This window comes from Leucopleurus acutus, assembly GCF_964270905.1.
Source record: "Leucopleurus acutus genome assembly, chromosome: 8".
Lineage (NCBI taxonomy): Eukaryota > Metazoa > Chordata > Mammalia > Artiodactyla > Delphinidae > Leucopleurus > Leucopleurus acutus.
The window spans coordinates 60,818,712-60,832,642 of record NC_139151.1 but is presented as its reverse complement, the minus strand read 5'-3'; the positions used below and the strand labels follow the sequence as shown (position 1 = coordinate 60,832,642).

At 40.6% G+C, this 13,931-nt stretch overlaps 1 protein-coding gene across 1 annotated transcript; it reads right to left on the bottom strand.

Moving 5' to 3' along the window:
- Positions 1 to 1,466: 1,466 nt before the first annotated feature.
- Positions 1,467 to 2,461, bottom strand: LOC309965201 (olfactory receptor 52I2-like; the record flags this gene model as incomplete). The annotated part of the gene is given in 2 exon segments (XM_082844575.1): positions 1,467 to 2,416; positions 2,419 to 2,461. Coding segments are annotated over 2 exon segments (993 nt in total).
- Between the last annotated feature and the right edge of the window lie 11,470 nt (positions 2,462 to 13,931).

Genomic DNA, 13,931 nt, shown 5'->3' with positions numbered 1-13,931 from the left:
ACTGCTGCAGCCTCTCCCGTTGCAGAGCACAGGCTCCGAACGCGCAGGCTCAGCGGCCACGGCTCACAGGCCCAGCCGCTCTGCGGCATGTGGGATCCTCCCGGACCGGGGCACGAACCCGCGTCCCCTGCATCGGGAGGCAGACTCCCAACCACTGCGCCACCAGGGAAGCCCTACTGGGTATATTTTTAAAGTATATACAGTAATTCAGGTATTGTTTTATGTGCTTTCCATTCATTATTTTATCTTCAATATCCTCTATGAATTAGTGTTGTTTCCTCATCCGTAGAAAGGAGATATTAAGACTCAAATACAATAACTTGCTGTCAACACTTACTGGGAAATTATCTTAAGATTTTCAAATATACCAGGGTCAAATATATGTATCTCTTACATATAAAATCTCTTTCTTTTAACATGTACTGATTATTCAGTTTAAGACTTTCTGAAAGGGGAAAAATAAAAACAAAAACCAATGAATTATCTGATGACCTGGAAAGAGTGGTGATATTTCAACTTCATTATTATTATTGTTCTCTATTAACTTTTTATCCCAGAGCATACCTCCTTAGAGATGTCCAAAAGAAGAAAGACCTGTGTTATATTTGATCCCTCTATTTTGTATCTTACAGTTTAGTTACACAGGCAGGACTAAGAAGCAGAGAGATAGATGTCAAAACCAAACTCACGTTGCTTTAGCTTCTGTTGCTTAGAAACAAAAAGCTGGTGATTAGTATACTGATTACAACTAGCTTAACAATAGTGGGGATATTAAAAGGCTATAGAGGTATATCTTACAGAACTTAATAACGGGTGTACCTAGGTGTTCAAAATGAATTGGAACCAGAGACTCAGTTTCTTCATCCCATTTTGCTAATCTGTTTCTCTTGCTGTGGAACAGATTTCTCTTTCCAAGTTCGTGTGTTGGAAAATGGCCACCATCAGTGACCCCAAGTTTGTATCTCCTCAGATAAACTGGGATCCATTTTGACTGGAGACAGACTCTGGTCCAGGTGTGAGCACATGACCCAAGTTGAGTGGATTCATCAATGGGCCAGAGGTCAGGGTCACATATATTAACAGTTGCTTCCATATAATAACATAAGGAGATGAACAGTTGTGAGAAAATCAGTCAGGTATAGGGGTACCTAACAGTTGGTTTCTTCTGCAGAGGGACTGGTAGGATACTAAGTTGGAAGTGTAGGTCAGGAAGGGAAAATCCCAAATCTATATTCTCTTCCCAAACTTACCTCTGATTCAGATACTAGTTAATTGAAACCATAAAACCATTGTCAGAAAATGATTTCTTTTATATCCTTGCTAAAAATTGAAAAGTTAGGCAAAGTTAGCCTTTACAGCTTCATCTTAGAACTTCTGTGGTACCAGGTGAACCAAACCAGCTCCACAGACCTCTCAGGCATCTTTGAACTTGGCTGGAATGCTCAAGGTCTGAACAGACTTTGTGTTCATGAACCCAGGTTGGAGTGCTTAAAGAGGCAGTGCGTCAGCAAGCTCCATGTTCGCTTCCTTATTTGTTTGGTTCTCAGGGCATAGATGATGGGGTTTGAGGTTGGTGGGATGATCAGGTACAAGTCAGCTACCAGCACCTGGATGTGCAAAGGCACTGTGTCCTTCCCTAGCCAGGCCACATAGATGGATGCCATCCCAGGTAGGTAGTACAGAGCCATAACCCCGACATGGGAGCCCCATGTGCTTAATGCTTTCAACTGAGCATTCTTTGCAGAGAGACCAAGTACTGCCTGAAGAATCAAGTTATAGGAGGCAGCGATAAAGGCCACATCAGAACCCACAGTAATGGAGGTTCTGTGGGTTTTCACAGTAATGGAACCAATCAAGCTGTAGAGACTACTGGGCATGGGGTGGGCACATGCCAACTTGGCCACAGCTATGTGCTCACAGTAGGAATGGAGAACCGCATTGGAGCCACAGAAAGGCAGAGGACTCACCATCCAACTCAATGGAGTCATGAATATGATAGCTCTGATGATGATGATCACACTCATTCCCAGTATCACTTGAGGTGTGAGAATTCTCTTGTAGTGTAGGGGCTTACAGATGGCCACATAGCAAAAAGCCATGGGCAGTAGCAGCCCTGTCTCCACAGCTGTGGCTGCATGGACAAAATACATCTGAGTGAAACAAGCATTAAAGCTGATGAAGCTGTCTCCTAAGGAGAAAATGCTCACCATCTTGGGCGCTACCAAGGAGGCCATAACAATGTCCACAGCAGCCAGAATATACAGGGAGCAGTACATGGGCTCTTGTAGGGTGGAATCCATCCAAATTACAGTCACTATGAGGGTGTTTTCTAACAGGGCTATGGTATACACGATGTTCAGTGAGGTAACCAGCCAAAGATGTGAAGATTGCAAACCTGGAATACCCACCAGGACAAGGTGGCAGGGGGTTCCATTGTATGGTTGTAGGGTGGCCCCAGCATCACAGATGAGACTGCTTTCCGGTTAATATATAAAATGAGGTAAAAGGATGCAATCCTGTAAGACTTGTTCCCAGCTATGGTGTTAGGAGAGCCTGATGGTATTCTTAACTCAGTGGACCACAGGATTAAGGAAGTGACATCTGACAAAGTTTTCCTGCTCCACCTTCCATCCTCCTCAGTACTGTGCCTTACTAACTTCTGTTCATCGTTCAAATATCATGAGTTACGTCCTTCAGGAAGCCTTCTCTGCCTCCTGCCCCATCCCATGCGGAAACTAAATTAGGTACCTTCAGAGCTTTTATGGACTCTCATCTATGCTGACCTCTGAGGGACCTAAATTGACAATTCCAATACTCTACCTGTGACTTTATTGTATTCAATCATATGTGTCTTGTTCATGGCCTTATACCTTATACCAACTGTGTGCACCCATAGCTGTGGTGCACAAGTCCATTAAAAGAAGATATGTGTACTCATTATAGCAAACAGTTGAATGAATGAATGAGAAAACAAAGGAAAGAGTTTTTATTTTATTTTTGTATGTTCAGTTCCTAATATTTAATAATTGTTGAATGAAACTTTGTGAGATTGAACATGTCACATTGTGCATCTTCTCCTTCTTCAGTCTCTCACTTCCCTAATATTGCATCTCTCAAGGCCTCCGGCTAGTGGGTCACCACACCAATTGTGTGACTATGTTGACTTTACGATAGTCATATATAGCCCAAGAACTGTTTCCCAGGTGTCCAGGCAATCTTAAATGAAGAGTGCTTATTTGCCAAGCCTGGAGACTAGCATGCTATTAATTATCACCCCGTCCCTCCCCTCAGTCAGGAGTTTTTTAAGGCTAAGAACTTTCCATATCCTTGGACACTGCCTTCACTTGACCCTTCTTGGATTTCTCATCAGGCCTGGCTCCTCCCTAAAAAATTGAGTAGATCAGATTGATGGAGTACTGGCCACAGAATCCCATCAGCTACAGTAGCATTTTCTCTTTTAACCAAGGATGAGACAAAAATTTACCTGGTTCTCAATGCTAATCAAGTGACATACATTTGCCCCTTCCATTTACCCCCTGGAGAGCCTACCACTAATTGACGCCACACCCATGTACCAAAGCAGCCTTGATGAGAGTCCTCAGAAGTTTTCTAAAAAGCCAAATTTCTGGGATATGATTACAATCTGTGGTCTTTATTGAAACAAACAAAAAAAACCCCTAAACATAAGAAATGCCTTATAATGGAACAGACTGAATAAACTAATGAGCTCTGTTTGATGGTCAGAGGACCTTGCTGTGATGAGTGAAACATCTTCAGTGATAGATCATGAGAAGATGCGGGAAAACTTTTTGAAGTAGAATGATAGTGCAGAGTGAAAACATATATATCCTTAAGACAGCTGTGTGTTTCCTGAATGCCACAAACTCAAGGTTAAGCATCATTCCTTAAAAAGTCGAAGAAGAGTCTAAGGAACCAGAATGCCTCCTCCCCCCACTCACCTCTGATCCAAGATCTTCCTCTCTGCATCTCTGCCCTGTATAAAATCACCTTTCTTCTGAGGGCAGTCTCAGCCGGTGCCTGCCCATCCCTCCTCTCTCTAGCCCTCGCAAGTTGTAACTAGTCATACCTTTCATTCTCTTGAGAGATTTTTTTCCCCCTCATTTTTTCCCCCTCATTCCTTTTTCTTCTTGATTGGCACTGCTAAAGGTTTACATATCTTATTAGTGCTTTCAAATGACTGGACAGTTTGGTTGGTCTTTTTTTTTTTCCTTTTTCACTCTTCAGTCTATTGCTACTAAAAATTTTCTTGCTAAGACCAACAATGATCTCCATCAATAACATGTTGCCAATCCAGCGTTTTCTTTTCATTCTTTATTTTACTTGACCTATCCCAAACATTTAACATTACTACTTGGTCTCTCATTTTTTTGGGTTAAATTTTTTTAACATCTTTATTGGAGTATAATTGCTTTACAGTGGTGTATTAGTTTCTGCCATATCACAAAGTGAAGCAGCTATATGTATACATATAACCCCATATCCCCTTCTTCTTGTGTCTCCCTCCCACCCTCCCTATCCCACCCATCTATGTGGTCACGAAGCACAGAGCTGAACTCCCTGTACTATACAGCTGCTTCCCACTAGCTATGCATTTTATATATGGTAGTGTATATACGTCCATGCCACTCTCTCACTTCCTTGCAGCTTACCCTTCCCCCTTCCCGTGTCCTCAAGTCAACTCTCTACGTCTGCGTCTTTATTCCTGTCCTGCCCCTAGGTTCTTCAGAACCTTTTTCTTTTTTAATATATTCCATATATATGTGTTAGCATACAGTATTTGTTTTTCTCTGTCTCACTTCACTCTGTATGACAGACTCTAGGTCCATCCATCTCACTACAAATAACTCAGTTTTGTTTCTTTTTATGGCTCAGTAATATTCCATTGTATATATGTGCCACATCTTTTTTTTCTTTTAACAACTTTATTGGTGTATAATTGCTTTACAATGGTGTGTTACTTTCTGTTTTATAATAAAGTGAATCAGTTATACATATACATCTGTTCCCATATCTCTTCCCTCTTGCGTCTCCCTCCCTCAAACCCTCCCTATCCCACCCCTCTAGGTGGTCACAAACCACCGAGCTGATCTCCCTGTGCTATGCGGCTGCTTCCCATTAGCTATCTATTTTACGTTTGGTAATGTATATATGTCCATGCCACTCTCTTACTTTGTCACAGCTTACCCTTCCCCCTCCCCATATCCTCAAGTCCATTCTCTAGTAAGTCTGTGTCTTTATTCCCATCTTGCCCCTAGATTCTCCATGACCATTTATTTTCTTAGATTCCATATATATGTGTTAGCATACAGTATTTGTTTTTCTCTCTCTGACTTACTTCACTCTGTATGACAGACTCTAGGTCCATCCATCTCACTACAAATAACTCAATTTCATTTCTTTTTATGGCTGAGTAATATTCCATTGTATATATGTGCCACATCTTCTTTATCCATTCATCTGATGATGGACACTTAAGTTGCTTACATGTCCTGGCTATTGTAAATAGAGCTGCAATGAACATTGTGGTACATTACTCTTTTTTGAATTATGATTTTCTCCATATATATGCCCAGTAGTGGGATTGCTGGGTCGTATGGTAGTTCTAGTTTTAGTTTTTTAAGGAACCTCCATACTGTTCTCCATAGTGGCTGTATCAATTTACATTCCCACCAACAGTGCAAGAGGGTTCCCTTTTCTCCACACCCTCTTCAGCATTTATTGTTTCTAGATTTTTTGATGATGGCCATTGTGACCGGTGTGTGGTGATACCTTATTGTGGTTTTGATTTGCATTTCTCTAATGATTAGTGATGTTGAGCATCCTTTCATGTGTTTGTTGGCAGTCTATATATCTTCTTTGGAGAAATGCCTATTTAGGTCTTCTGCCCATTTTTGGATTAGGTTGTTCGTTATTTTAATATTGAGCTGCATGAGCTGTTTATATATTTTGGAGCTTAATCCTTTGTCCATTGATTCATTTGCAAATATTTTCTCCCATTCCGAGGGTTGTCTTTTGGTCTTGTTTACAGTTTCCTTTACTGTGCAAAAGCTTATAAGTGTCATTAGGTCCCACTTGTTTATTTTTGTTTTTATTTCCATTGCTCTACGAGGTGGATCAAAAAAGATCTTGCTGTGAATTATGTCAAAGAGTGTTCTTCCTATGTTTTCCTCTAAGAGTTTGATAGTGTCCGGTCTTACATTTAGGTCTCTAATCCATTTTGAGTTTATTTTTGTGTATGGTGTTAGGGAGTGTTCTAATTTCATTCTTTTACATGTACCTGTCCAGTTTTCCCAGCACCACTTATTGAAGAGACTGTCCTTTCTCCATTGTATATCCTTGTGTCCTTTGGCATAGATTAATTGACCATAGGTGCGTGGGTTTATCTCTGGGCTTTCTATCCTGTTCCATTGATCTATATTTCTGTTTTTGTGCCAGTACCATACTATCTTGACTACTGTAGCTTTGTAGCATAGTCTGAGGTCCAGGCAGCCTGATTCCACCAGCTCTGTTTTTCTTTCTCAAGATTGCTTTGGTTATTAAGGGTCTTTTGTGTTTCCATACAAATTGTGAAATTTCTTGTTCTAGTTCTGTGAATAATGCCCTTTCATTGGTAGTTTGATAGGGATTGCACTGAAACTGTAGATTGCTTTGTGTAGTATAGTCATTTTCACAATGTTGATTCTTCCAATCCAAGAACATGGTATATCTCTCCATCTGTTGGTATCATCTTTAATTTCTTTCATCACTGTCTTATAGTTTTCTGCATACAGGTCTTTGGTGTCCTTAGGTAGGTTTATTTCTAGATATTTTATTCTTTTTGTTGCAGTGGTAAATGGGAGTGTTTCCTTAATTTCTCTTTCAGATTTTTCATCATTAGTGTATAGGAATGCCAGAGATTTCTGTGCATTAATTTTTTATCCTGCTACTTTACCAAATTCATTGATTAGCTCTACTAGTTTTCTGGTAGCATCTTTAAGATTCTCTATGAATAGTATCATGTCATCTGCAAACAGTGACAGTTTACTTCTTCCTTTCCAAGTTGGATTCCTTTTATTTCTTTTTCTTCTCTGATTGCTGTGGCTAAAACTTCCAAAACTATGTTGAATAATAGTGGTGAGAGTGGGCAGCCTTGTCTTTTTCCTGATCTCAGTGGAAATGGTTTCAGTTTTTCACCATTGAGGATGATGTTGGCTGTGGGTTTGTCATACATGGCCTTTATTATGTTGAGGTAAGTTCCCTCTGTGCCTACTTTCTGGAGGGTTTTTATCATAAGTCAGTGACGAATTTTGTTGAAAGCTTTTTCTGCATCTATTGAGATGATCATATAGTTTTTCTCCCTCGATTTATTAATATGGTTTATCACATTGATTGATTTGCGTATATTGAAGAATCCTTGCATTCCTGGGAAAAACCCCACTTGGTCATGGTGTATGATCCTTTTAATGTGCTGTTGGATTCTGTTTGCTAGTATTTTGATGCAGATTTATTTTTGTAAATTTTATTTATTTATTTATTTATTTATGGCTGCATTGGGTCTTCGTTGCTGCACATGGGCTTTCTCTTGTTGCGGCGAGCAGGGGCTACTCTTCGTTGCGGTGTTGGGCTTCTGATTGCAGTCGCTTCTCTTGTTGTGGAGCATGGGCTCTAGGTGCACAGGCTTCAGTAGCTGTGGCCCGTGAGCTCAGTAGTTGTGGCTTGCGGGCTCTAGAGCACAGGCTCAGTAGTTGTGGCGCATGGGCTTAGTTGCTCCACAGCATGTGGGATCTTCCCGGACAAGGGCTTGAACCCATGTTCCCTGCCTTGGCAGGTGGATTCTCAACCACTGTGCCACCAGGGAAGTCCCTTTGTTTGAGGATTTTTGCATCTATGTTCATCAGTGATATTGGCCTGTAGTTTTCTTCCTTTGTGACATCTTTGTGTGGTTTTGGTGTCAGGCTGACAGTGGCCTTGTAGAATGAGTTTGGGTGTGTTCCTCCCTCTACTATATTTTGGAAGAGTTTGAGAAGGATAGGTGTTAGATCTTCTCTAAATGTTTGATAGAATTTGCCTGTGAATCCATCTGATCATGGGCTTTTGTTTGTTGGAAGATTTTTAATCACAGTTTCAACTTCAGTGCTTGTGATTGGTCTGTTTATATTTTCTATTTCTTCCTGGTTCAGTCTCTGTAGGTTGTGCTTTTCTAAGAAAATGTCCATTTCTTCCAGGATGTCCATTTTATTGGCATATAGTTGCTTGTAGTAATCTCTCATGATCCTTTGTATTTCTTTAGTGTCAGTTGTTACTTCTCCTTTTTCATTTCTAATTCAGCTGATTTGAGTCTTCTCCCTTTTTTTCTTGACAAGTCTGCCTAATGGCTTATCCACTTTGTTTATGGCTTATCTGTTTTGTTTATCTTCTCAAAGAACCAGCTTTTAGCTTTATTGATCTTTGTTATCATTTCCTTCAATTCTTTTTCATTTATTTCTGATCTGATCTTTATGATTTCTTTCCTTCTGCTAACTTTGGGGTTTTTTGGTTCTTTTTTCTCTAATTGTTTTAGGTGTAAGGTTAGTTTGTTTATTTGAGTTGTTTCTTGAGGTAGGATTGTATTGCTATAAACTTCCCTCTTAGAACTGCTTTTGCTGCATCCCATAGGTTTTGGGTCATCATGTTTTCATTGTCATTTGTTTCTAGGTATATTTTGATTTCCTCTTTGATATCTTCAGTGATCTCTTAGTTATTTAGTAGTGTATTGTTTAGCCTCCATGTGTTTGTAGTTTTTACAGTTTTTTTTTTCCTGTAGTTGTTATCTAGTCTCATAGTGTTGTGGTTGGAAAAGATACTTGATATGATTTCAATTTTCTTACATTTACGAAAGCTTTATTTGTGGCCCAAGATATGATCTATCTTGGAGAATGGTCCATGAGCACTTGAGAAGAAAGTGTATTCTGTTGTTTTTGGATGGAATGTCCTATAAATATTAACTAAGTCCCTCTTGTTTAATGTGTTATTTAAAGCTTGTGTTTCCTTATTTATTTTCATTTTGGATGATCTGTCATTGGTGAAAGTGGGGTGTTAAAATCCCCTACTATTATTGTGTTACTGTCAATTTCCCCTTTTACAGCTGTTAGAATTTCCCTTATGTATTGAGGTGCTCCTATGTTGGGTGCATAAATATTTACAATTGTTATATCTTCTTCTTAGATTGATACCTTGATCATTATGTAGTGTCCTTCTTTGTCTCTTGTAATGCTGTTTATTTTAAAGTATTTTGTCTGACATGAGAATTGCTACTCCAGTTTTCTTTTGATTTCCTTTTGCATGGAATATCTTTTTCCATCCCCTCACTTTCACTCTGTATGTGTCCCTAGGTCTGAAGTGGGTCTCTTGTGGACAGCATATATACAGGTCTTGTTTTTGTATCCGTTCAGCCAGTCTGTGTCTTTTGGTTGGAGCATTTAATCCATTTACATTTAAGGTAATTATCAATATATATGTTCCTATTACCATTTTCTTAATTGTTTTGGGTTTGTTATTGTAGGTCTTGTCCTTCCCCTCTGTTTCCTGCCTAGAGAAGTTCATTTAGCATTTGTTGTAAAGCTGGTTTTGTGGTGCTGAATTCTTTTAGCTTTTGCTTGTCTGTAAAGGTTTTAATTTCTGAATGAGATCCTTGCTAGGTAGAGTAACCTTCACTGTAGGTTCTTCCCTTTCATCACTTTAAATATGTCCTGCCACACCCTTCTGGCTTGTAGAGTTTCTGCTGAAAGATCAGCTGTTCACCTTATGGGAATTCCCTTGTTCGTTATTTGTTGCATTTTCCCTTGCTGCTTTTAATATTTGTTCTTTCTATTTAATTTTTGATAGTTTGATTAATATTTGTCTTGGCATGTTTCTTCTTGGATTTATCCTGTACGGGACTCTCTGCACTTCCTGGATTTGATTGATTATTTCCTTTCCCATATTAGGGAAGTTTTTAACTATAATCTCTTCAAATATTTTCCCAGTCCCTTTCTCTTTCTCTTTTTCTTCTCTGACCTCTATAATTTGAATGTTGGTGAGTTTAATATTGTGCCAGAGGTCTCTGAGACTGTCCTCAATTTTTTTCATTCTTTTTTCTTTATTCTGCTCTGCAGTAGTTATTTCCACTATTTTATCCTCCAGGTCACTTATCCGTTCTTCTGCCTCTGTTATTCTGCTATTGATTCCTTCTAGAGATTTTTTAATTTCATTTATTATATTGTTCATCATTGTTTGTTTGCTCCTTAGTTCTTCTAGATCTTTGTTAAATGTTCCTTGTATTTTCTCCATTCTATTTCCAAGATTTTGGATCATCTTAGTATCATTACTCTGAATTCTTTTTCAGGTAGACTGCCTATTTCCTGTTCATTTGTTTGGTCTCTTGGGCTTTTACCTTGCTTCTTCATCTGCTGCATATTTCTCTGTCTTCTCATTTTGCTTAACTTACTCTGTTTGGGGTCTCATTTTTGCAGGCTGCAAGTTCTTAGTTCCCGTTGTTTTTGGTGTCTGCCCCCATTGGGTAAGGTTGGTTCCATGGGTTGTGTAGGCTTCCTGGTGGAGGGGACTGGTGCATATGTTCTGATGGATGCGGCTGGATCTTGTCTTTCTTCTGGGCAGGACTGCTTCCAGTGGTGTGTTTGGGAGTGTCTGTGAACTTATTATGATTTTAGGCAGCCTCTCTGCTAACGAGTGGGGTTGTGCTCCTGTCTTGCTAGTTGTTTGGCATGGGGTGTCCAGCACTGTAGCTTGCTGGTCGTTGAGTGGAGCTGGGTCTTTGTGTTGAGATTGAGATCTCTGGGAGAGCTCTCACCGATTGATATTATGAGGGGCTGCAAGGTCTCTGGTGGACCAATGTCCTGAACTTGGCTCTCCCACTTCAGAGGCTCAGATCTGACACCCAACCGGATCACCAATACCCTGTCAGCCACACGGCCAGGTATGTAGAGAGTTTCTTGCCTTTTGGGAAGTCTGAGATCTTCTCCCAGTGTTCAGTAGGTGTTCTGTAGTTGTTCCACATGTAGATGTATTTTTTAATGTATTTGTGGGGAGGAAGGTGATCCCCATATCTTACTCATTCAGCATCTTGAAGCTTATTTTTTGGTTAACTTTTTGATTGAAGTATAACATATCAATATATACTGTGTAAAATGCACAGAAGGTGTATAGTTGATAAAGTTTTATAAAGTGAGCATATGGACACACCCTCATGGCCACTACCCATATCAAGATACAGGCACAATAGCTCCCTGGTTGTTAAGGTGTACTGTTCTTCAGAAAGCTCTGTCCAAACTCTCCTAAGACATTTCCAGCCTTGAACCTGCCTCTGCCTTCAACCCTGCAGAGACATTCACATGAAGACCTGGAGAGCCAATCACTAACCAAAAGCTTAGACAAGTCACTTAACTAAATCATAGGATATGTGAGGGATTTTTTATTCCTATTTAAAGGGTGGGAAATACACATTCAAATTAAGATTGTCTTAAAGGTAAAAGCAGTAATGCATAATTCATTCAAATGAAGGCTTTGTGTTTATGATAACCCTATGCCTCCACTCTACAACCAAAAGCACATACCCCCAATCAGCCCTACTGCCCAGTTTCTATTCTCATAACTCCTCCTGGTCCCTGAAAACTGTCTCTGCATTACCCCAAGGTGAGACATACCCCTTCCTCTCACAGCTTTGAACCAAAGTATCATGTGTTCCCTGTTCCTTTCCTTTCCCCAATTGTCCCATCACTTCCAGAATGTGATCCTAATATCAGCAGTACTCACAAGACCTGACAAGCCCTTTGTAGTGCGGTTAAGGACTTATATCCTCCTTTCTAGGGTGACCCTGCCTTTGAGACTTCATCACGCCCAACACCCAGTCCCCAACTCAGTTACCCACAACTCTGGAGTTTTCTCTATTTGACTTCCTCTGGTAGTCACATTTCTTTCACTCAAAAGAAGGGGGATTTATACAGGAACCTTCAGGAGGAGCAGGAAGAGTGACACAAGATCAACTATGAACAGTGTAGAGTCATGGTGAGGAGTATTGTCATTTTCAAAGACTTCCCATGGGGAGCCATCTTCCCCTATAGGTTCTCTATCACCCTGCTTTTTCCCTGGACCCTCCAGCTTCCCTTGGCCTCTGCCCAGTAACCAAACACTGTAACTCCTCCAGAGACTGATTTTTTGTTTGTACTCTACCCCCTGGAGTGTTCCAAATTGCAGGAACAGGAAGGTGCTTAGTGGATGAGAAGTCTTTGTTTCTTCAAGTCCTCAGGGGATACCTAAGAGAAGAATATAGCATGCATTCTGAAAAGAAAACAAAATGCCCAAGAATAGTTAGATTTGTGAAACCCTGCTATATGCCAAGCACCCTGCTAAACACTTTTCAAAGATGATCTCATTCAATTTTCACAATCCTTTGAGGTAAGCTACCATTATCACATCTACATTTTACAGATGAAATTGAGGTGCATAGAAGGTCACAAAGATAGTAAACCAGTCATGATTCACATTCTAGCACTCATATTTCATTTCACTTTGTTGTCACACTGATAGCATACTTAATCTCCAAAGTCTGCTTCTCTGTTCATTTCCTCCATTCTGCCTGAGAACTCATGTAGGGCTTCTCCTAGCAGTGTGCTATAAAGTCTTATTTGAACACAGAATGGAAATAGAGTGTAAGGGAGGCCAAGGAAGATAAGCTTTTCAAACTGGGGGTAGAGCATGGACCTCAGCACAAAGATATGAAAAGGCAAAATATTCTCCAAACAGAAGATAAACCAGAGAAGGTAGAATGCAGGGTACTTGAGAGAGAATGCAAATAAATGAGGCTAGAGAGGTGCATGGGCCATATTTTAGAGGTCCTGACTTCTGCCTGGGTATAACCATGGGGCAGGAATAAAGTTGAGAGAAAGAAGCCAACATGTGCAAGATATAAAGGTTTTTAAGTGGCGAAAGATACAGAGAGGGCTTCCGTTGTGACGTAGTGGTTGAGAGTCCGCCTGCTGATGCAGGGGACACGGGTTTTTGCCCCGGTCCGGGAAGATCCCACATGCCACGGAGTGGCTGGGCTCGTGAGCCATGGCCACTGAGCCTGCGCATCCGGAGCCTGTGCTCCGCAACGGGAGAGGCCACAACAGTGAGGGGCCCGCGTACCGCAAAAAAAAAAGATATAGAGATATATGGAAATATGAAAAATCAGGAGACAATGCTGCATGCTCCCAGTTCCCCAATTCCTCAGCAGAGACAGAGTTATTAGTAATGTGAATGGTGAGAGGCATTCTGCTGCCTTTTGAAGGGGCATGGAGCTGCTTCATGCCTTCCTCAGCCAATACATTTCTAATGACTGGGAGGTAGTCTAGGTTCAATGTACTATGCTTAGCCTCCATTAGAAGGTCCATTCTTCCAGCCTGAAAGAGAACTAGTCCCCAAAACTGCTGTACTGTGCTCTGCCTCAAGGTAGATAAGGAGACATTCAGAAATAAACCAAAGATGTATCCTTAGGAGCATGCCATCCAAGTTTATTAACTTGTTATTTACATTAGTTGATACAGAACCTCAGTTCCCAAGACCCCTGCCCAAAATATTACTGAGATTTCTCAGGAGTTACCTGTAGTAGGTATCTGATATTCATGCCCATTTGTAATCCCCTCCTCCCCTTGAGCGTGGACTCAACTTAGTGACTTGCTTCTAATGAGTAGAAAGCTGCAAAAGTGACGGGATTTCACTTTGGAGAGTAAGTTACCAACAGACTGTGACTTCCAACTTGCTCACTCTGTTTTGCTGTGTTTCTCACTCTTTCTGAGGTTCTGAGGTAAGCCAGCTGCCATGTTATGAGCTGCCCTGTGGAGAGATCCAAATGGCAAGGAAATTATATCTCTGAGTGAGCCTGGAAGTGCATCTTCTGAGGCTTGCCACCAGCC